Raw genomic sequence first — 23965 nt, 5'->3', positions numbered from 1 at the left:
AAATTGGTTCTGCTTCCTATTTGTTGTACTTCGCAATGGTTGTGCCCTCTGATCCTCTTATCCTGCTGAAAAGTCTTGCTTTTTCCACCAGCCAATGCCTGGCTCATGAAAAACAACAGACTCTTTGTAACCTCTAATGATGTGAAACATCTACAATGATATGATAGACAGAGCGCAGGTCCTTTTTTTACCAAAGCTTTAGGTCATACGAGGTAGCTTGAGAGCAATGTTTTTTTAGCTTCATGGGAAGAAAGACATACTTTTTTTTACTCAAAATATTTTATGTGCTTGGGTGATGTCATTATGTGTAATACTGAGCTGTAAGAAGTGTGAATTTTAATAATAGGTCCAGTTTTAAAATACTTTTCTAAAATACGCAAGATTTAGATAAATAAACGGTAGCGTCTACTTTTTCTATCCTGCTTCTGTGGAAAATGACAGGTGACCTTTCAGAATGCGATACAGTAAGGCTCACTTAAAGTGTATGTCCAGCCAAAACTTTGTTTTTTTTAGTTTTTATTAGGGAGGGGAAAGATAAGAACTCCTGTTGGTTTTTACTGTTATTGGAGACTCATTGGGTAGATTTAACCTCACTTCCTGTTCTGCTGACAAAAGTTTTACCAGACAAAATGTAAGTGAAAATCTGCAACAGGGAAAAATAAATAAATAAACAAAAACTGGCCTTCTCGCTACTTACATTTTTATTTATGTCTGTGTTACTGTTAGTCCCCGTTCACACAGGGGAGACCTGTGAGGCGACCTGGTCGCCTCACAGGTCACCGTAGGTCACTTTCCATAGGGAAGCTGCGGACCCGTTCTAATAGGAGCGACACAAGTCGCTCCGACTTAGAAAAAGGGTCCGGAGCTTCTTTGGGGCGACCCGGGGCAACCGTCATAGACTTCAATGTTATGAAGTCAGTGCCGGCCGCTCCGAGGTTGCGGCGCGCTGCTCGCACCGCGACCTCGGAGGTCGTCTGGGGAAGTCGGATCGCCCCAGTGTGAACGGGGCCTTAGAGAGTTCCCCTCACTTCTTGTCTTAAAAAATGTTAGCACAGCAGGTTGTGAGAGTAAATCTATCTAATGGTTGCTTCACACTTATTATCCGATGAATGTGCGATTAGATTAAAAGGATCACATCAGCAAACAATCGAATAGCCATAATTTCCCTTCGATTTAGACTCCCTTTAGATCGGATTTAAATCAAACTCAGTTGACCAGGGTGGAACATTTTCAATTGTTTTTCATCAGTCAGAAGCCCTGAGATACTATGTTCATGAATACAATTGTATTTCAAGCCATCAGAATATGAGATTCATAAAAATAAAATCAGCGCTATTAAAATAAAATAAGAATAAGAAAAAGCCACAGGCAATACGTATATAAATACAACACACCAGTAAAAAAAAAAAAAAAATGATTGCAGCGCTCAATACATAAATAGTGAAATATAATAAGTGTCCCCAAATGGTCAAATAATTAAAGTCATTCTTTCTACCAAAGTGAACATCACTCCTCAGTCTCCAGTGAAGCAATATTGGATCCAGGTGTCCTGCTTGAACCTTCACCATAAAAATGGATAATAACCGGCGTGATAGTCCTTCACCGTATAGTAAAAATGCACACTCACCACAAGAATATGCTGTCTAGATATAGAACAGGGATAAACACTTGTTACATGGTATCCATACTGACCTGGTAAAGTGGAGGAGACTGGTTGAACCAGACCACCTATGGAGAGAGGGAGAGACCTTGATAGATACCATGTAACAAGTGTTTATCGCGGTTCTATATCTAGACAGCATATCCTTGTGGTGAGTGCGCATTTTTACTATATGGCGAAGGACTATCCCGGCAGGTGTTATCCATTTTTTTATGGTGAAGGTTCAAGTAGGACACCTGGATCCTATATTGCTTCACTGGAGACTGAGGAGTGATGTTCACTTTTTATTAGAAAGAGTGATGTTATCCATTTTTTATTAGTGAAGGTTCAAGCAGGAAACCTGGATCTTATATTGCTTCACAGTAAACTGAGGAGAATATGAGGTTACATAGTGGAAACAGAGAAGCAATCGTATTTTAACTATTATTCAAAATGCACTTTCCTGTGAGTGCCATATTGGTTGAAAGGGTTGTTGACTCTAGAGCGTTCTATCAGTGGGGCTTGATCGAAAAAAAAAAAAAAAATCGACCATCAAAGTGTGCATAGGTGTGCGCAGCCTATTGCATTAGGGTGTGCACCCCAAAGTTTAAATACACATGCATGTGTTTGCCTACATGTATATGGCCCCGGTACATTACTCTCCCTGCTGGCAAAGTGAAATAGAAGTGTGTGGCACTTCTCTTATGGCAGAGCAGGTCCGAGGGAGATCTTTCCCATCTCCTCACTGGCAAACAGAGCGATAATGCTAATGTGCCCTAGGTGATTAGGGTGTGCCCAGGCACACCCTGTGCGCACGCCTATGGAAGTGTGTATGGCCACCATTAGGGAGCCCTAGATAGCAGTATACCTCTGACAGGGGTTCGAATCCTTCTATTCAAAACAAGAAAACGTTTTGGAACAATATACACTTTAATGACAAACTTTAGTATATATATTAATTGGTTGCATTTTCAAAATTCTCCCTTCTGCATGCTGCTGGTGGGTTGCTAATGGCTAATCCACAATGCTGTTTGTACCATATTACTGAACAAACACATTAACCTTATAAACAGAGCATTTCTAATTGGTTTCCATGTAAACTGTTCCACCGAGGCAGTAACAAGTAAATAATTCAGTGCATTCTATCAAAAGAGCTGTTCTCCTCTGGCACTATAGAAATAAACAATAATAATAATGCCATATGAATTTCTACTGATCACTCACCTTGTTTTTGGTATAATGGTGAGGTACTACTTTGTTAAACAGCCAGGGGATTTCCTCCAGTGTATCATTGTTTACAACATGGAGTGCACAGACCGGGATGCTAGTATACATCTTGGGAACAACAAGCATATCTTCTGAGACATGAAATACTTCCCTAGAAAAAAAAAAAAGAACAGTTCCTTCTTACAAACAAAATACTATATTACCATCTAAATAAATGTGATACTATAGTGCTCTATTTTACCTGAACACCACAAACCATGAATTTGCAGGCTGATCCGTGTAGGGAACTGTATAATCAGTGAATGTTATCCTGTATTGCTCATCTTCATAGCAGGGATAATCATGTGAAGCAGGGCTGTGTCTGAGCAAGTACCTATAAAATAATATTTGCTATAATTAGATATGGAATACATACTGTTCGGGTTTTCCTTGATTCTATCACTGAAGGGAGGAGGGAGGCAACTGTAGCAGATATGTACAGGTAACCTTAATTGTCCACATTTCATTCCCACATCAGCCTCTGCAACTTTCCTGTTACATGTGAATCTTCAATATTTCTAATAGTCAAAGCCCCTGCACTCGTTCCTGAAGCTTGCCTACCTGCACATTCCTGTTGACCAATATGGATGCCCATCATAGTAATGGACCAATATGGAAGTGTGAAGGCGGGGATTTTTCACAAGCTCCGAAACTAGCATTGAAACATTGCCAATTAGACCGCCATTAAATTCAGCCATGACAGGAAGATTTTGGCGATTGCTGCGGATACCTCTAGGTGCTGCTTCATATCTTTCTATGCAGTAGCTGAGTCTCTTTAGGAAAACATTGCCACTGTTTTTTTAGACCTGGATTTTTCAGGCAGGCCACATACTTTGAGCAGTTAGACCAAAAGGGAACAGAGCTTCTCAAACAGAAGGTGCAGAACCTGGCCTCCTCAACATTTTGCACATTGATGGATTATGGATAAATCTTCATTACTACTACTAGTACCTCTAGTATGTAGCTGCATTCCTGAAAAGCACTTTGGGGCTGGTAAACACAATCATGACTGCTTGTACACTGCTAATACTGAAATCTTTGCTGAAGGACATATTCCACTTTCTGATAATTATATGGTTAAATATGGTAATTACTTTCCTGTTCTAAGAAGCAGGATTTTTTTTTATCAATAAACTCTTATAAGTACTCTTGTAAGTGTCAGTGGCTGCAGGAGCTGAAACAGGCAAAGAAAGTAGCCTGTAGTTGCCTTTTTAGCTCTCTGTAATAGATTAATTAAATAGTAACACTACAATCAGAATTATGTAGGCTCCGATGTGTACAGTTGTTAGATTTTTACACTTGTTTTGAGAAGCTCATTAAGAACCCTAATTGTAATGAAAAATGTTTTGCGGTATCAACATAAAGTAAAAAAATAATATACATCTCATAACTGTTAATAAACATTCATAAATAATCCAATAAAGTCCATCAGAAAAAAGAAGTGCTCTTGTGCAAAAGGTTCATTTATACTTGCAACATAAAACAAAAATCCATATTTCCATCTGGATAACAAAATCTTCACACCCAAAAGTGCACACCCAACTGTCAAGCCACTTACCAGCTACTCTGACCCCAAGATGAGGGTCTGGCTGCACTTTATTCCAGTATCCCCATGGGATGGATGGATATCGGGAGCCAAGTTTTCAGGATGGGTTACCATTGTTTTGTTGATACGCAATTATAAATTAACTTTTGCACAAGAGCGCTTCTCTTCTTCTTTTTTCTGATGGACTTTATTGGCTTATTTATGAATGTTTTTTTAAGACATTCTTACGTATTTACAGTTTTTTGATATATAAGAATTTATTACTTGATTAAACTTATGCACTTTATATTGATTGCGCAACATGTTTTTCATTGTAATTAATATGTATATGTGGACATTTTGTGCGTGCAACCGTCACTGAGAAACTATTCTTTTTTTTTATTTGAACACTTTTTGTGCAACTTTTTTTGGTATATTAAGAACCCGAATAGGCTCTTTCATATATATATATATATATATATATATATATATATATATATATATATATATATATATATAAAATAAATCTTTAAAAAACAAGGGATATGACATAAGTTTCTCATTTGGTTCTTTTGGTTTTGCGTACTTGTTGCAAATTTTTTGCACCAAATATAAAAATTGGTCTTGATTTAAAAAAAATGTAATAAAAAAGTGTAGAGCATGTTCACTTCAAAACTGATATTTTACTTAACCGGTTGCCGACCGCCGCACGACTATATACTGCGGCGGTCAGCCCCGGCCAGGCAGAGTGACGTATCGGTACGTCACTCGCCTGTCACTGACTTGCGAGCCTATCGCGGGCGGGCGCGCGCCTGCCGAGGCGCGCGCCCGCCGCGGCTCTTTCACAGACAAGTCAGTGCGTGTGACCGGCGGACTCGATGTCCGCCAGTCACACTACGATCGCTCCTGTGAAGGGAGAAAGACAGAGCAGCTTGTGTAAACAAGCTGCCTGTCAGTTCTCCCTGTGTAAAAGTGAAGATCTGTCCGTTCTACTATGTAGAACGGTTGATCTTTGCTTTTACACCAATAGGAATGTCCCTACACAGTTAGAATCACGCCCCTAGGACACACTTAACCCCTCCCTGTCCAATAAAGTTAACCCCTTCCCTGCCAGTGTCATTTTTGCAGTAACAGTGCATATGTATAGCACTGATTACTGCAGTAATGTCACTGGTACCCCCAAAAGTGTCAAAAATGTCAGTCAAGGGTCCGATCTGTCCGCCGCAATGTCGCAGTACCGAAAAAAAATCGCAGATCGCCGCCATTACGCGTTAAAAAAAAAAACACCAAAAATGACAAAAATCTTTCCCTTTGTTAGTAAACGCGATAACTTTTGCGCAAAACCAATCAAAATACGCTTTTTGCGATTTTTTTTACCAAACATAGGTAGCATAAAACAAATTGGCCGAAAAATGTTAAAAAATTTTGATTTTTACTTTTTTTTTTGGGGAATTTCATATAAAAAAAATGTGAAAAATATTGTTATTTTTGCAAAATTTATGCTCTTTTTTTGTTTATAGCGCGTGATCAAAAAATCGCACAGGTGTTCAAATACCACCAAAAGAAAGCTCTGTTTGTGGGAAAAAAAGGACGTCAAATTTGTTTAGGTACAGCGTCGCACGACCGCGCAATTGTCCGTTAAATTCACGCAGTAAAAAATCGCAAAAAAAACCCTGGTCCTTTAGCAGCCAAATCCTCCGGGGCTTAAGTGGTTAATATAGTGAATTAGGTGAAATAATGTGAAAATTTACTTGGAAAAAAATTCCCAATGATGTGCAGGGGAAATTGAAAAACAACATTATTTTTGCTTGCAAATGATTGTACGACTGATATTAGCAAAGCTTCACCTTATTCACTAAGCTAAGTGAATTTACTTTTTGTGGAGTACATTTTTAGTTAACTTAGTGAATGCAGGAAAGTTGTACTGACATCTATCATCAAGTTAGAATCCTGGGATTTTTTTTCTTGCAACTGTGGTTATTCTTTGTAAAGCAAAATTCTTTTTTGTTTCATAAAGGTTAATTTTTAAATTGAACATGCTCTGCTCATTTAATAAGTCTGATCTATTGGTTTAGTAAATCTGAGTCACTGTACAAAATTAAATAGATATTTTTACATGTGCCTGATCTTGAAGTGCTTATTTTATACAGTATATTTGACAAATATGTAGTATTGATTTTTTTCCATTATCTACTTTGCATAGCATTTAACTGTCCTTTGAATGCAATATCTACAATGCTCATGTTAACAACCACACACATATCCAGCAAATCTGTTCAATTCATATATACCTCAGAAGGCCAATACCATAGTGTTCAGCATTTGATTCAACGGCAATAGAAATTCTGTCCAAGGTTGTCTTAGCCATTGTATTTTCTTTGGTTCCTATATTTTGAACAAAAACAGGAAGCAAACCAGTTGCATTGCTTTAGTAAATGAATCAGACAGAAGGATTGCTAATTTTGCTGCAGATGCTCAACTGACTTAGGTATCCTTATCCATTTTAGAGTGCAATCCTGTATAATTTTATAAAAGGATTAGTAATTTTATGATAACCAGATATGGGTATAGCAGTCTATACACATTTAGGTATGCCCTAGTTCTTTTAGCCAAAATGTTGATTTTGAGTGGATTCATTAAAAAAAGAAAAAAAAAAAAGCCATAACATTTTAGGACCTCCCCACCTTGGTGTGCTAGCCAGGCATTAGAAACAGAAAACATACAAACATGAAATCAAGAAAAATATCACAACCCCTATAAAATGACTGCACCACACAAGTAATATATAAATATTAAAAACATCCTAGATTACATCTGATTGTGTTGCTTGTTCCATGATTGTGGAAAAAAAACAGTTTTATGAATTAAAAAAAAGAAAACACTAACGTTAGCCCAATTATGTTGTATAATGTGAAAGATGATGTTGCACTGGGTAAATAGATACCTAATATGCCCCGCTTTAAAACTGCACATACTCGTGGAATGGCGCCAAACTTCCGATACTTAAAAATCTTCATAGGCGACGCTTTAGAATTTTTTCCAGGTTACCTGTTTAGAGTTACAGAGGAGGTCTTGAACTAGAATTATTGCTCTCGCTCTAACGTTCGCGGCAATACCTCACATGTTTGGATTTAATGCCATTTACATATGTGGGCGCAACGTACGTATGCGTTCACTTCTGCGTGGGCAGGGGAACTTTACATTTCTTTTTTATTGTTTATTTTATTTTTATCTTTTAATTTTTACACTTTCCCTTTATTTTTTCTCTCCTACAGATCTCTCCTACAGACTGGGAAGCTGTACAGCCGCTATGATTGTTCTTATGGTGAGGAGAATCGCCGGCTAAAAAAATTATATCTGAATGATGCCTGCAGCTGCAGGCATCATTCAGATATCGCCACTCAAAGCCCAGGATGTCAAATGACGTCCAGCGGTATGGAAGTGGTTAAAGAAGATTGTATGGTAAGTAATATTCACTCCAGTTCACGGGACAAGAGTATATGAGCTTGGATAACAGACATTTAGATTGCACCCAAGGTGAAAAAGGTACTTTTAGTCCAGGTTCACATCTATGCGGTTGCGGTTGATGAGGTTTTCAGGTTTGTGCATCTGTTTTGTATTTTTAAAAGCATATTTTTGATGCATTTTTGCATGCAGTTTTAATGTATTTTGCATTTTTTTTTTTTTTTTTTTCTGTTTAAACACAAAGTTTATAGCTGGTTGCTAAGTAGCAGGCTGAGAAGCTGGCTGCCATGTCCTTAACAACTTTCAGGTCTGGTATGGATTTGTAGGGGAACCCCAAGCAAAAACAAAAAAGAATTGACACCAGACCCTTTACTCGAGCATGCAGCCCAGCAGGTCAGGAAAGGAAGGGGACGAATAAACGCCATACCAGGCCACATGCCCTCAACATGGGGGGGGGGGGTGCTTTCTCCCACCCCACAGCACCTTTTCCCCATGTTAATGGGAACAACGGCCTCTCCCCTAAAACCCTAGGCTGTGGTTGTTGGGGTCTGTGGGCAGGGGGCTTATCAGAATATCGAAGCCCCTTTTAACAAGGGGGCCCCCAGATCCAAGCCCCCCCATGTGAATGAGTAAGGGGCACATAGTACTCCTACCCATTAACCAAAAAAGTGTAAAAGTGAATATAAACAGTACAAGAGTATCTGACAATTCCTTTATTAAAAAATAAAAACACAATGTCCCTCGATGTAGATCCATCGTCATTCACGAAGCCTGCCACACAGCTGGTGACTCAGCAGTTGTTAAGGATGTGGCAGCCAGCTTCACAGCCTGCTCCCTAGCAACCAGCTATACACATTGTGGTAAAGTTTTTAAAAAAAACGCAAAATGCAATTAAAACGCAACACTTGCGTTTTTGGTGCCGCTCCACTGAAGTCAAACATGAAAAATGCAAACTGCTGTGGGAAAAGTCCCTGACCCTTTCTAAAAATGCATCGGCTGAAAGACGCATAGATGTGAACGTGTACGATAGGAAACCATGTTAAATGGATTGTAGTAAATTTTTGCAAACTGCAAAATGCACTAAAAATTGCATAGGTGTGAACGTAGGATTAGTGTGCCTTACATGCACTTAATTCAGGTTTTCAGACCTGGAAGCAGATGGATTCTCATCTGATTCGTCTCAGGGCTAGATATGATTGATTTATGGATACTTTGAATGAATTTGAGTTACAAGTCACAATCTGATTTTGATTTTTTTTGCTCATCTGTGCAAATAATTCTGAATGATGTTTGCTATATCTGCTGAGTTCAAAGACATTTTCAGAAAAAAAAAACACCTTTTTTCTTTTTGCATTTAAACCTTAGTAATGCATTTAAAGTCCTGTTGCTTGGAAACTGAATTTAGTCTACCTGTCTTACAAGTAAACACCTCTCATGTCTCATCTGTCAATGCTTCCAAGCACTATGAGACTACTTTTCAGATCTTATACTTAATTGCTAGGCTCTTGCTGTGCCACATCATATTAAGAGGAGAACAGATAAATCTGACAATTTATAGAAAGCTGTGTATGGCAGAGAGATGCCACTTCTGATAAACTGACATGAATAATCCAAGGAAACAGCAGAATGTGGGATAAAATATTGGGAAAGTGATGCATTGTTATGTATCTGTAATCAGTCATGTTCTGACAAGCCCAAACTGCCCTCAAAACTTCCATTCATACCCTAAGTGAGTGTCCACATGTATGCATTAAGACTCAATCTAGGTTTCTCGGTGAAGGTAAAGGTATGTTTAATCTCTCTTCTGAATTAAGCTTTATTGAGGATGGGTATAGCATGGGTATTTCTGCATATATGCTGTTCTTCACTGTCTGTAACACACATGTCCCATGGCAATGGTAAATTATGCCCTTTATGAATCTGTAAGGGCTCATTCACACCTCTGGGCTGTGTTAAGGCTGCAACACACTGCCAAACAATATTTTCAAGGCAACGCATGGGCTGAAATGATGATTCCTATGAAATTTATGTGTTGGGGTTTCATTAGGAATTAATGGTACCTCAGTGCACTGCACAGTGGCATGCGGTACCATACAATGCATTAGTATGCATTATAACAAAGCATTTTACTGTCCATTGACATAATATATAGGTGTGAAGCCAGTTAAAGGTTTTATCGGTTTTCTTTGTCAAAATTATACGTTTTTGTAAAATGATGTTTTTAACTATGTACAGTATGTAAGATCTTTGTTTTACAATAATTTTTAAATATACAGAAAACCCAGGTCATTGGGTTTAAACCAGGATTCCCAGAGAACTATAAGTTTTCTAAAAGGAGAATACAGCAGTAGCTATTTGACTTTTTTCTTATACAGGATAACTAAAGGGGAGAAGGAAAATGGGGGAAGGTGTGTCATTGCTCTAACTCATTCCCTTGTGTGGAGAAATTAACACAATATGGGCCTGGTACATAGATGGAGGCTACGCCATGTGGGCTTTATCATTAGAAAATAGGCCATTGAGTTTAGGAGCAAGCTCTGAAGCATACATCTTGTACCACACTTCAGGAATACCATCTGGGCCCTGTGTTTTGTGATTAGGAAAAGAACGTATGGTCGCTTCAATTTCTTCAACTGTTATTTCCTTATCGAGGTCCGCAATCTCACTGGTCGAGTGAGTGGGCAGCTGTAGGGCTTCAAAAAAACTTACGGAGAGCGGTATCCAATACGTTAGGAATTTGACTATACAATCGAATATAATAATCTTTCAATTCTCTTAAAATGAGGTCAGGATCAGAAATCATAGTACAATCAGAAAAGTTATTTTCAGAGATTACTGTCTGACTTGGCTACCGTGCACAGCTGCATCTGATTTTGTGCTGTCCAGTTTTAGTAACTCCACTCCTTTGAGTCCGCAACTAAGTAAGCAAGCAACTTGCTTATCCCCCGACTTGAAAACTCTACTAGCCAGGGAATTGAGATCCAGATGTGTAGCAGAAGTAAGATGGAGAGACAAATCATGCCTTGCCTGTGGAAGTTAGCTGAAATTGTCTAGAGTCATCGCACAATAGTCCAAGTGCTGAACTTGGGAGGAAAGTTTAGATCTATCTGTCTTTATGGAAGAGATATATTCCCTTTGCATGTTGGCCTTAAAAGCATCCTATACCATAGATACATAGGCAGAACCCTAATTAAGCCCCCAGCATTGTGCCAGTTTAAGAGAAATAAGTTCCCCAACCTTTTGGTTCTGTATCCATTTAGGCACAAGCTGCCAGCAACTTAGGTGTCTAGTATCTCTGAAGGCAATATGTAGCTCTAGGGGAGCATGATTGAAAAGACCCAAAGACAAATAGGATGCCTCCTTCACAGCTGATAAAGATTTTTGAGTGGCAGACAAAAAGGAGTAAGCTCTGGCTGATGGGTGTTTCCACCACCAAAGTTCTGTAAATCCAAAGGCCTGGGTCCAATGGAGCAGATCTGGCAAATAGGCCCTAAGGGGGTTGGAGTTCAGCTGTGGATTCAAAATTGTGTTAAAATCCTCATCTATGCAAACCCTAAAGAATTGCAGGGGGGGGGGCAAGTTTTTTATATACAGTATACAGGACCCTCTGGTTAAAGGGAGGAGGAATATACATATTTAGAAAAGCATACACCACTGCTTTAATTTCTAGAATAAGGATACTATATCTCCCCTCTGGGTCAGTAACTAGATGAAGAACCTTATATGCTATTTGTTTAAGAGAATGGCAACTCCCCTTGTTTAGCTTGAATATGTAGCATGGAATGCTTGCTATACCCAGGGACAACGAAGGGCTAGGATGTTATTTGCCATAAGGTGTGTTTCCCGTGTGCCCATTAATAAATTGTGAAATAGGGAAAATTACCTTTGCTCAAAATACTTCTAATTATCCTCCTTTATGGGTCTACACATTAGGTACTATTACTATTGACAGCAGACAGTACACCTTTTTCATTGCCTGCTACACATATCATTTACTACTCCCTAAACGTGATTCACAAGTGGGATATCCTGTGATTGAAAACAAAATTAACCTGTTGCCACCCACATAGTAATAGCAGCAAAAGGGTGGGCTTTAACATCCACACATGCATCACTGGGCAGCCAATGTTTTTGTGCTGAAAGTGTTCTCACTGCATTCTCCGAGCACAGAAACCGAGCTGTCAAAGACAGCTCTCGGTCTGAACTAACCATTGGTAGCCAGTAGGACCAGCTTCCAATTATGTGACTATTATGACAGCCAATCACAGTGGTGACATGATTGTCAATCCTTCCCACCTCCTGGGCATTCAAAATTTTCAAAGGGATGCTGGGGCGGTGGGAATGGGGTTAAAACATTAATCATAAACAAGTATTCCTCAAACTGTTCCCATCTAACCATTATTATCTTCCCTAAGCAGCACTTGTTAAACATCACTTGATTTAGCCTCACCCATGCTTATTTCACATCTCAGCTGTGACATGTTTGAGGCCCTTTTTGAATGGGCTTTCTGATCAGGTCAGCCTGTCAGTTTTGTAGATTGACCTGGTCGGACGCTTCATGCAGGCCTATGGGCAGGCATGTGTACAATAACACAAATGTGTCCAAGTCCTGTGTCCTTTTTTTTCTGGTACTAAATCAGACAGATCAAATGTAGCCTAATGTAACCAGACACAAATCCGTTTACATCTGGCAGCCCATAGATCCAACACATAGGTCCACCATGGTCACCTGAATGAGCACTCAGCAGGGCATCTTCTCATTGATCCTCTGCTGAATGGGCATCCTCATTTTCAACATGTCTGGCTGCTATGGGTAAAATACACAGATCAATCCTCAGACACTTATCCATGAGGTATAAAGTCTCCCTATTGTAGGGCTTGAGGCTTTTGCATGTATGTATGTAAAGTGCACTTTTTCAAGTTAATTTTATTGTGTTACTATCCTATATTCATTATACTGCAAACAGTCCAGACAATTGAAATAACTCGGAGATGTCTATACATAATTTTTTGTATGCTTGAGCTTAGAAGCATATCCAATTGTTCCAGAATACTATGCAATGTGGTCTATTTCTTTTTTGTAATTCCTTTTTTTAGTAAAAGGTTGCGATACAAACAGGGGAAATGCCAAAACATGAGATGACAGGGTACATAGCACACAATGTTAAAGATAACATATCAGGTTGACCACAAAACATCAAGATTTAGCAAATAACAAAAAATATAATTGCATAGGACCCATAAAGTACGATAGTGTACACCTCTCAGAGATGCCATTAACAAGGTCATTAAACATGGCAATTGACAACCAAATGAGGACGTATTAAATTGGCTGGCGACAGGCGAGTCAACTGGCTGACGGAACCCCTTTACAATTGGAGGTAAATAAGTTTTTTGAAAGAGAGGTATTGGTTGATACAGGTTATGAAATTAGGAGCGGGGTGATCATAAAGATCTCAAGGGATGTAAATACTGTATATGGAATTTGAAAAGGATCTTATAGTGATAATGAACAGGGTATGAATGAAAGAGAAAAAGAAATGCAGGGAAAAAAGGAAGAAGGGAGAAAGAAGCAGAATAAAGTGTGGAGTGGCTCCCCGACCTCGACCCCCCGTGTCCCCCTGCCACTCAGCCAGACTTCAAAATTTCCTGTAGGTAGTCATCCGTAAGGGTAAAATATTTCCACGGCCCCAATTTTTCATGCAAGAGACTCTCATGATTGTATGGAGTGGCTGACATATCCTTCATGTCCCTGAGTTCATTGACCTTGGAGAACCAAAGAGACCTCATGGGTGGAACAGCTGATCTCCAGCAAAGAGGTATACAGGCCTTGGCTGCATTAAAGAGATGAATAGTAAGGGATGTCTGTGACAGGAGTCACTTTGGGCATGGGGGTTGTGGATCCCAGATTCCTTTAAAGAGGTTGGGAGGCACCATGTCCAGCCTTGTGTGGCTTTCTTATGTTTAAGTCACCCTGCATCTTTTATGGATGCAGGGTGACCGGGAGGGTGGTGTACACTGAGAATATGGTTTGGACTATTTCAAATGGGACAGTATATGCATTACCCATATCTCTCAGGAAATATGGAGATCTACCTTATTCCTGTAAACTGTAAGGCACAGGAAGTGCAACTCCTAATTTGGGCATCCAGGAAATAGGAGAGACGCCGTGTCTGCTAATTCAATGTGTATTAGCTGCAGAGAGAGGGGGGGGGGATTGTTTCCAGCAGCCCCTCCTAAAGAATGCCTACTGATTAACTAAGTGCTTTTGTCTAAAATAGGACAGTATGTTAATTGGGTCTGAGACTATTGATAAGCATGTTAATGAGCTCACCTGGCTGACTACAAAGGGAGGTAATTACACAGTCATTGTTCATGTGGTATTCTCAAAGTATATATAAATGCTGTGTTTCTTTCAATAAAGCAGAAGAGAGTTACTCTTGATCGAACCTCACTACAGAGCCTTATCTCGTACTTGGGGGGGGGGGAATTAATGATGGGCTTCATGTATGGCGGATTGAAGTGGTCGATAGCTGTCCTGGTGTTCGGGAGCGGATTATCCTAGACGACTGTAACCCCTGTTATACTTGGGGTGACGTTACAATGTCTTATATTTTTTGATGGGCCTTCGAGTGAGGTGGAGCAGGCATGCCACAGGGTCGTCTGTTAAGTCTACCTTGGTTAAGTGCTTGATGGTGTCGGTTACTGCTCGCCAGAATGGTTTAATTTGTGGACATTCCCAAAAGATATGGTACAAGGTCCCCCGATCAAGATCACACCGCCAACATGTGTCTGGGACTTGTGGGAAGAAAGGATGTAAAATTTAGGGCACCCTATACTACCTCGTGAGGATCTTGTAGCCTGTTTCCTGCACCTTGGTGGCTATCGAGGATTTTTGTGCAAAATGGAGGATCTTCTCTTTTTGGGCTCTGTAAATTTGGTGTTTAGGTCAGACTCCCAGTGCACCAGGAATGGAGGGGAAAAGTCTGGGGGTGGGTTGATTAAGGCAGCATAAATGATGGAGAGACTATGGCGGATCGGTGCCCTTCTATGAAATATATACTCTCTATTTCCGTCAATTGGCGAAAAATACCTGGAGGACGAAGACATTTGTGGAGAAAATGTCGAAGTTGAAGACCACTCCAGAAGTCCAATGGGGGATTAGCCCCCCTAGTCAAAATTTCTGTGGATAGTTTTCCATCGTTCCCAAGAAAATCCCAAAAGTGTAATCAGCCCTCAGGGATCAAACCAAGGAACCACGTACCCTCTAGGCCAGGAGGAAAATCTGGGTTGCCCAAAATGGGCACCATCAGGGAGCGATGAGGGGAGACTGCGGTATAAAGGAAAGTCTCCCTAACAACCGCAAGCATGCTGCCTAAAGTGGGGAGGCTACTGAGTTCCTTTGGGATAGGTACCGTAGTCCATGGCCAGCTTTTCCCTGTGTTGCCAGAGTCCACCATTTCCATGACTACCCATCTTTTGGCCTCGGCATGACAATACCAGTCGATCAGTCTGGTTAAATGGGCTGCTCTAAAGTAGGCTTTCACATTCGGTAGCCCCAGACCCCCCTAGACTTCGGTAGATATAGGAGCTGGAGTTAAATGAGCGGTATTCGATGTGACCAAATAAATTCCCAGAACAAGGCGTCCAAGTGTTTAAAAAAGAGGGATGGGAGACGCACGGAGAGGGCCTGCATCAAGTACAAAATTTTGGGAAGGACAGTTATTTTGAGAGCGCTGCACCTACCAAACCATGTAAGGGTGAGAGAGTTCCAGTGGGTTAGATCATTCTCAACTTGCGAAAGAAGGGGTTCAAAATTAGCCTTGTACAAGGCCTCTGGATCGGATGTGATGTTCACTCCAAGGTATCGAATAGAGTCTGTTGCTAGCTGAAATTAGCAAATAGCCTGGAGTCCCTCCATTGTGGTGCGATCTAGAGAAATGGGGAGGGCAAAGGACTTACAGAAATCTATGTGGATAATTGACAATGCGGCCTAGCGTTGAAGGGCTTGCACTAGGCTAGAAAGAGATGTTAAGGGATTAGTCAATAAAAAGATCAAATCATCTGCCAAGGCAGCGACCTTGTGGGTTCCGGATGGCTTTTGGGAGCCTGTGACCTCTGCACCCCCCCCCTCCCCGGATAGTGCACAGGAAGGGCTCCAGGGTGAGGACAAGGATCAGAGGAGAAAGCAGGCATCCTTGATCAGTTCCGTTTGTGATCTCAAACAAATCCGAACGTGAATCATTAATGTTGACCGCTGCAGAGGGACGGGAGTAATGGGAAAGTATCCAGGACATCATGGAGGATCCCAGCCCTATGTGGGCCAGAATAGCCCGAATAGACTGCCAATTAACTCTATCAAAAGCCTTCTCCACATCTGTAGATAACAGGAGAATCTGGCTGCATGAATTAAGTTGAGGACCCGAATGGTATTATCGTGGGGTTCCCTTATGGGGACAAAACCCGCTTGGTCACTGTGGATCAGATAGTGAATATGTTGGAGAAGTCTGTTAGCCAAAATTCTTGCAAACAGTTTAAGATCCGCGTGCAGGGGAGCGATGGGACAGTAGATACCACACTGGGATGGGTCCTTATCCTCCTTGGGAGGCAGAGAGATATATGCTCTAAGGGAGTCAACTGGCCTGGGTTAACCATCCTTGATCGAGTTAAGGGCCGTAACTAAGTGGGGTGAAAGGATTTCGTAAAAAGTCTTGTAGTATATCGGGGTGAGACCGTCCGGCCCCGGGCCTTCTTGGGTTTGGAGTTTGCTAATGCCAGTCCAAATTCCTCCACCGTGATGGGTTCCTCAAGCTCCCTCCTTGTCTCAGGTGATAAGGATGATATGGTCTATTTCTTGCTGTGGTCTTCTTTAAGTCAGGGAGTTCTGATGTAAGGCAAGTGTAAGCACCAAAGTGCAACCTGAGACTTGGATCTGATGCTTTTAGTTCTATAAACCTTTGTGATTTATGTGACATTTGCACTCTGTATGTACCTTAGGTACAAGAAAACTCTACTTTTGTAAAAAAAAAAAAAAATTGTTTATAGCATAAAAAAATTCCACACAAGCCATTTTGTGATTTAATATTAAAAAATATGTTTCTATTTCAATTTGCAGCTGCTGTAATCTTCTAACAGTGTAAAAAAAAAAAAAAACCTAAAATAATGTAAAATATATAGTAACCTGGGGGCATGGCCATTTAAATGTAATTTCCTGCCTGTGTTTCTCGGAAGGCTGTACTAAGTAAAATTTTAGGCATCCTGTGTAATAGGAATTTAATTTTGTTAAGATACCTAAGGCTTGCTGGTCTACTAAGATTTCTTTATTATAACACTGACATTTGTTCTAATTAAGTAGCTATAATGAACACATACCCTCTCAAGTAGGAGTTAGTCTGGAATGGACATGGTAAAGCAAACAGCTATCACATAAAAAGGCAGGGATCTGCAGGAGTTTGTTAAAAATCTTGTAACATACATAGATCATGCAGGGGATTGTATTTTTTTTATAAACAAGATTGGAGTTACACATTAAAGCGCCATTAAACCTTAATTTTTTTCTATTAAAATAACGAACATGTTATATGTTATATGTTATACCTACCTGCTCTGTGCAATGGTTTTGTGACCCCATGGAAAGTGGCTTTTTCATGGGGGCACCCACGCATGCTTGCTCCTGAGCTCTCCTATCTGCATCTATTGACACAGAGTAGGCAGCTCGGTCCTGCCCCCCACTCGCTCGGCACAGCCTTTGATTCACAGCAAAGGGAGCCAATGGCTCGAGCTGCTATCAATCTGCAGAGGAAGGAGGGAAACAGCGACGAGAGCCGCAGCTCTTGTGCAAATCACTTGATCGGATAGAGCTCAGGTAAGTATAAAGGGGGGGCTGGGGGGGATTCTGCGGCACAGAAGGGTTTTCAACTTAATGCATAGAATGCATTAAGGTGAAAAACCTTAAGGCTTTAGACCCACTTTAAGAATGGCCTATTATCTGATTGATTTATTTATAATTTGAAGCACTGACCTGGAAGCTGATTTGGACCACATAAGTATTTCTTAAAAAATTGTAGAACCTCTTAAACTTTCTATTTCAACTCACCTGGTTTTCTGGCATTCCAACACTTCATAACAAACCGTTCTCTCCACCAACATTGCAGTTTAATTGCAGCAGTTTCCTCAACAGCTGTAGCTGTTCTATTTTGCCAAGAAGCAGGAATTTCCGATTTTGTATCTAAAATATACAGTACTATTCAAATTAATTTTTTTCAAGGAAATTAAATCTATTTATTGTATTGTTGAATCTTCAAAATTCAAACCAAACCTACACATTCCGTGGAATATTTTTTATTTTTTTTTACATTTGATCTTTTTTTCCGGTGCATTCACTTTTCACTTCTTACCAGTGTCTCTCCCTTTGACTCACACGCATTTTCTGCATAAATTTCCTTAAAGTAGATCTAAACTCAATCTCAAATAATCTTTAACATGCAATGCAGTTTCAAAAGTCATCTTCAATCTTTTTAAATCTTATTTACTAATCCTGCAATGAAGGTCCATACTTCCTGTTATAGGTTGACAATGTTGTCACCCTTCCAGTGAAGACTAAAAGCACAGGCATGGTCCATCATTTTCACCATTAAGAAAGGCCCCCTAAGCTATGATATGCAGTCACCACTGGAGCGTATGCATGTAGGGAGGAAGTGGCAGCACAGGTTAGAATAGATCAGCTGTGCTGAGATGCAAATACTGTGAAAACAGTATTTAAAAAAAACAAAAAAACATGGCATAAACATTGTTATGATACGTAGTGCTTTAGGAAACTGTCTTTTAATTAGGGTTTAAATTGACTTTATTAAGTATAATTTATGCAATAGGAGCAGTCTTCTATCTGAGTTTACTTTTCTGATTAAGAATGTTCTGACATACAGTCAGACAGAATATTGTTCTTACTACTAGTTTTCAGTCTCTCTGGTTTTACCCCCTAATGAACAGGCCATTTTTTGCGATACAGCACTGCGTTACTTTAACTGACAATTGCGTGATCGTGGGACATTGTACCCAAATAAAACTGATGTCCTTTTTTTCCCCACAAATAGAGCTTTCTTTGATCACCTCTGCAGTTTTTATTTTTTGCGCTATAAATAAAAAAAGAGCGACAATTCTGAAAAAAAAAAACAATATTTTTTACTTTCTGCTAAAAAAGCAGAACTTTTACTTTCCTGACCTCAGTATCTGAGGAAAGGGATTTAGGAGTAATTATTTCAGAAGACTTAAAGGTGGGAAGACAATGTAATAGAGCAGCACGAAATGCCAGCAGAATGCTTGGATGTATAGGGAGAGGTATAAGCAGTAGAAAGAGAGAAGTGCTTATGCCGCTGTACAGAACACTGGTGAGACCTAACTTGGAGTATAGTGCGCAGTACTGGAGGCCATATTTTCAGAAGGATATAGATACTCTAGAGAGAGTTCAGAGAAGAGCTACTAAACTAGTATATGGATTGCAGGAAAAAACTTACCAGGAAAGGTTAAAGGACCTTAACATGTATAGCTTGGAAGAAAGAAGAGACAGAGGGGATATGATAGAAACTTTTAAATACATAAAGGGAATCAACTCGGTAAAGGAGGAGAGCATATTTAAAAGAAGAAAAACTACCACAAGAGGACACAGTTTTAAATTAGAGGGGCAAAGGTTTAAAAGTAATATGAGGAAGTATTACTTTACTGAGAGAGTAGTGGATGCATGGAATAACCTTCCTGCAGAAGTGGTAGCTGTAAATACAGTGAAGGAGTTTAAGCATGCATGGGATAGGCACAAGGCTATCCTTCATATAAGATAGGGCCAGGGACTATTCATAGGATTCAGATATATTGGGCAGCCTAGATGGGCCAAATGGTTCTTATCTGCCGACACATTCTATGTTTCTATGTTTCTATGTAAAAAAACATCCCCAATTAAAAAATTAATTTTTTTTCATCATTTTAGGGCAATATGTATTCTGCCACATATTTTTGGTTAAAAAAAATCCCAATAAGTGTATATAGATTGGTTTGCGCAAAAGTTATCCCATGTTTATGTAATTTTTATTTATTTTTATTTTTTGTGCTAGTAATTGTACTAGTAATGGCGGCGATCAGCGATTTTTAGCAGGACTTCGACATTGCGGCGGACAGATCGGACACCTAACTGCCACTTTTGGGGGGACCAGTGACATTGCTACAGTAATCAGTGCTAAAAATATGCACTGTTACTGTACTAATGACACTGGTAGGGAAGGGTGTTAATACCAGGGGCGATCAAAGGGTAAATGTGTGCCTAGGGGATGCTTTCTAACTGTGTGGAGGATTTACTTACAGGATGAACACAGAAGCCTGAGTTCCTAAGTAGGAGGAACACAAGATCCCTGTGTTCATCACTGACAGAACAGCGGTCTGCAGTGTTTACTTCGGCAGACCCCTGTTGTGTCTCCATGGGGAGCGGACCCGCTGATTGGCTCACCCTCTAGCCAATCGGTGTGTATGTGCCCATGGTGGCACGCGCACGCCCCCACTAACTGCTACACGAAATGATGTACAGGTACATAGTTTCGCATGACAGAGCCGACCTGCCTCAGTATACCTATGGTGGCGGAACGGCAAGTGGTTAAGAATGTCCTGACATACAATCACACAGAAAATTGTTCTAACTACTAGTTTTCAGTCTTTTTCAGTTCCCTCTGATAATGATGGGATTGCATGCTAGGCTAGGGAACAATGAACAAATTATAAATAACTATAATGTTTTTTTATGATTTTTCCTAATATGTATTTGCTATTATTAATTGCCTGACAAGACATTTCCTATTCTTTTTTAGTGGCAGAAGCTGTCCCAACACAGATATATTGCTTTGCATTCTGTCTGAGTAATCATTTCCTTGATTGTGATACATTATTATATGTGATGTTTTGACAATACTTGATTAAGCATTATTAGAAGTTGTGTGGGAAATTGCAAACTGATTTAACCGGGGTTGGATTTAGTACACTTTAATAGATACCTTGCGTGGAATGAGATTCTGGCGACAAATTAGTGGAAAAATCCAATGTGCAGGCTCTGAATGCAAATACCAAGTCAAGCGTAATTTTGTTTCCCACAGCTTCGCTCATAAGTTTCCACAAAGCAATGTTGAAAACCTAAAATAAAGTCCAAGTAAGTATAAAACAACTTAGATAAACAGAGAAAGAATCTGTTATTTTTATAAAGCACTTATATTGAAGCCTATTTAAAAAGTAAGTGTATGGCCTCCCATTAGCCCCAAATACATTCTGTAATACCCCATACATAAGATGCTTGTTATTTTCAACTTTTTTACAGAGAGGCCCAGCCAAAGATGTGGCAGTGTGTGATTTGTTTCAGCATGGCTTCAATCACTTACCTGGTACAGGTACAGGATGGTGGCGGGTGACTGCCATTGAGAATAAGTCCTTGCCCCTGCAAGTTATGATTTGTGATTCATATTTTCTCTCAGTGAAAATACACTACTTCTTCTCCAGTGTTCTTTGCTTGGAGATCTGAGCTTAGGGCTTGTTCACACCCTACCTGCATGCAGTGGGGGCTGGTCATACAGGGCGCAGGGGCGCCGCCCCCACTATCCATGCGTCCGGCCCCCTAACCTACATGCAGGGCGCTGGACGCATAAAGTTCAATGGGGCTTTTTTTTTTTTTTTAGCCATGTGATTAGAGCCAGAGGCTCTCACAGGCTAAAAAAAAGAGGATGGGCTTGGGGCGCAGAGCAGTGCGCCCCGAGCCCACCCAGTTGTGTGACAATTGTGAATGAAAATTCACTATTGTCACACGGATCCTCCACCTGGCCAATCAGCAAGCTGGTTTTGAGACCCCGTTTTCCCGATTGGCCGAAAGGAGAAGCCATGCCATTGGGCATGGAGGAGGAGGGAGGAGACACAGAAGACGGGGAAGAAGCAGAAACTGCCGTTGCCTGCTGCTGCATCCAGGCACGGTGAGTGAGCGGGGGGGTCCTGCCTGTCCTGTCTGTCCTGCCTGTCCTGTCCGTCCTGCCTGTCCTGTCCATCCTGCCTGTCCTGTCTGTCCTCTCCTCTCTTGCTGTGGTCCACGTGGGGGGGGGGGGGGGGGGTGTGCAGCCTGGTGTGGTCGGGGGGGGGATGGTGTGGTCGGTCTGCTGCCCCGGCCCATGGAGCACCAGCCTCCACTGCCTGCATTAAAACTGATGGGGAAACCGCCCATATTTTAGACATCAATTTTCATGCGCGTCTCATGCAGTTTTTATGCACGTTGACATCAGCTTTCATGCACGTCAGTTATGTGCCCTGTTCACACCAATGTTGATGACACCTCAGTTTTTTTCCTGTGCAGAAAACTGCATACACATTGCAGATTCCTGCGCCGAAAAAATCCACACGTTGTGATGTGAACAAGGCACATTGAGAACAATTTTTTTTTTTGTGCCCTTGCAGAAGGTTTGCAGAAAAACTGACGTCTCTGCACCATGGTGTGAATGAGGCCTAACAGTCACACCTCTCAGAACAGTTTCCTCACACAGAGAAAGAGAAGGGGTGTGTCTGACTGGGTCTGTTAAGCTGGTAATACACTAAATAGAAATTTTACCGGTGTTCTGACGAAAACTCCAACTTCCCGAATTCTCCAATGACGTTACTTGCGGTGACTGTACACCAGGAATAATTGGAGATTTCGACCACTTAGTGTTTTCACACAACACCGGCAGCCTGTACACTCCGGTAGATGCTATAATTAGTGGAGATTGTTAGTCCGCCTGCTAGTTGTTGCCACCCTGTAGGCCTCCAGGTTTTTGGTTACTAGCGGGCGGATTAACAATCTCCACTAACTATAGCATCTAGTGGTCTGTAAAGGCTGCCGGTGTTGTGTGAAAACACCAAGTGGTCGAAATCTCCAATTATTTCTGGTGTACACTCACTGGAAGTTACCTCAATGGAGATCTCGGCAAGTTGGAGTTTTCGGCAGAACACTGGTCCCTACTTTTGATGAGTGTGTGGGCTCCTCCGCTGAACAGAAGTCAATTGTTTAATCAACTTCTGTTAAAACGACAGGTTGGAATTTTTTCCATTAATCAATATCGCAGCAAGTCCACTGCATCCATTGATCAATGTATTTTGAAAGTGGTTGGTTCTGTTGTCAGAATAGAATGTCCCAGCAGTTGGGGGAGAGGGGATTCCTCCATATACCTCCTTTTTGACTGATTAAAAAGAAAAAAAAAAACTATGTTTGACCAGGTTTAGATTATTAAGTGCATTCAGTCAAACTGTTGCCTACACAGATGCTCAGTGATATTGGGAAAACCTTTGCATCTACTGTAATAGGAAAGTGGAGGTAAGACAGTTAAAACAGAAGTTGGTATTACATTTTATGTTTAAGTTAATATTTAATTATGTGACTTTAGTTGGGCTTTCACTTTACATGGCCAGTTGTTCCCTTCATTACTAAATGTTCATGGGATGTTTGGAAAATGTTTTATCATGTGCTTGTAAAGACCTAAAATAAAGTTCAAAATTGACTGGGGAAAAACTGAAGTTACTTTTAAATTTCCTATAGGTTCAGTTCACATTGGTGAGAATCCACTGCGGATCGCATCGCACCCGACTCACAGGCAGTTCACACTGTCATATGCAAACTGCTGGGAGTGTCAATACAAAGTTAATGATATCCCCCAGATCAGTTCATATATCGCAGTGCGAACTGTCAATTCGGACAGGAATTGGATCACAGGGGTGTGAAAAGCCATGCAATCAGATTCCGGTGCAGACCAAAAAAAGGGTCCTGCACGAGTTTGGTTCGAATTCAATGCAAACTCAGCAATAAAATCTGTATGGCTGAATTTGCATCGCACAGTCATCGCATGTGATTTGCACAGCAGTGCGGTGCGAATCACATGCGATGTCTGACATCGCTTCAGTGTGAACCAGCCCTTACTCTTGACTTTAAAACAAAAGTCCACTGAGGAAACCTTCTTTGCAACAAATCATCAGAACAAAGGGAGCTAGAAAATTATTGAACCAAAAACAAATACTCCCTGTTTTCTGCC

At 40.6% G+C, this 23965-nt stretch overlaps 1 protein-coding gene across 1 annotated transcript in view; it reads right to left on the bottom strand.

Annotated features, from left to right (window-relative positions):
- The window catches only part of ADGB (androglobin), a 488973-nt gene that overhangs the window by 130396 nt on the left and 334612 nt on the right, over positions 1–23965 (bottom strand). The window contains exons 19-23 of the mRNA XM_082252536.1: positions 20927–21062; positions 17992–18123; positions 6722–6815; positions 3108–3239; positions 2864–3017 (exon numbers count right to left, since the gene is read on the bottom strand). Of these exons, the coding sequence (XP_082108662.1) occupies positions 2864–3017; positions 3108–3239; positions 6722–6815; positions 17992–18123; positions 20927–21062 (648 nt within the window). The remainder of the gene's footprint in view (positions 1–2863; positions 3018–3107; positions 3240–6721; positions 6816–17991; positions 18124–20926; positions 21063–23965) is intronic.

This window comes from Pelophylax lessonae, assembly GCF_965119305.1.
Source record: "Pelophylax lessonae genome assembly, chromosome: 3".
Taxonomy (NCBI): Eukaryota; Metazoa; Chordata; class Amphibia; order Anura; family Ranidae; genus Pelophylax; species Pelophylax lessonae.
Note: the sequence above shows the minus strand (reverse complement) of the source record. Positions and strands in the feature narration are given on the sequence as shown.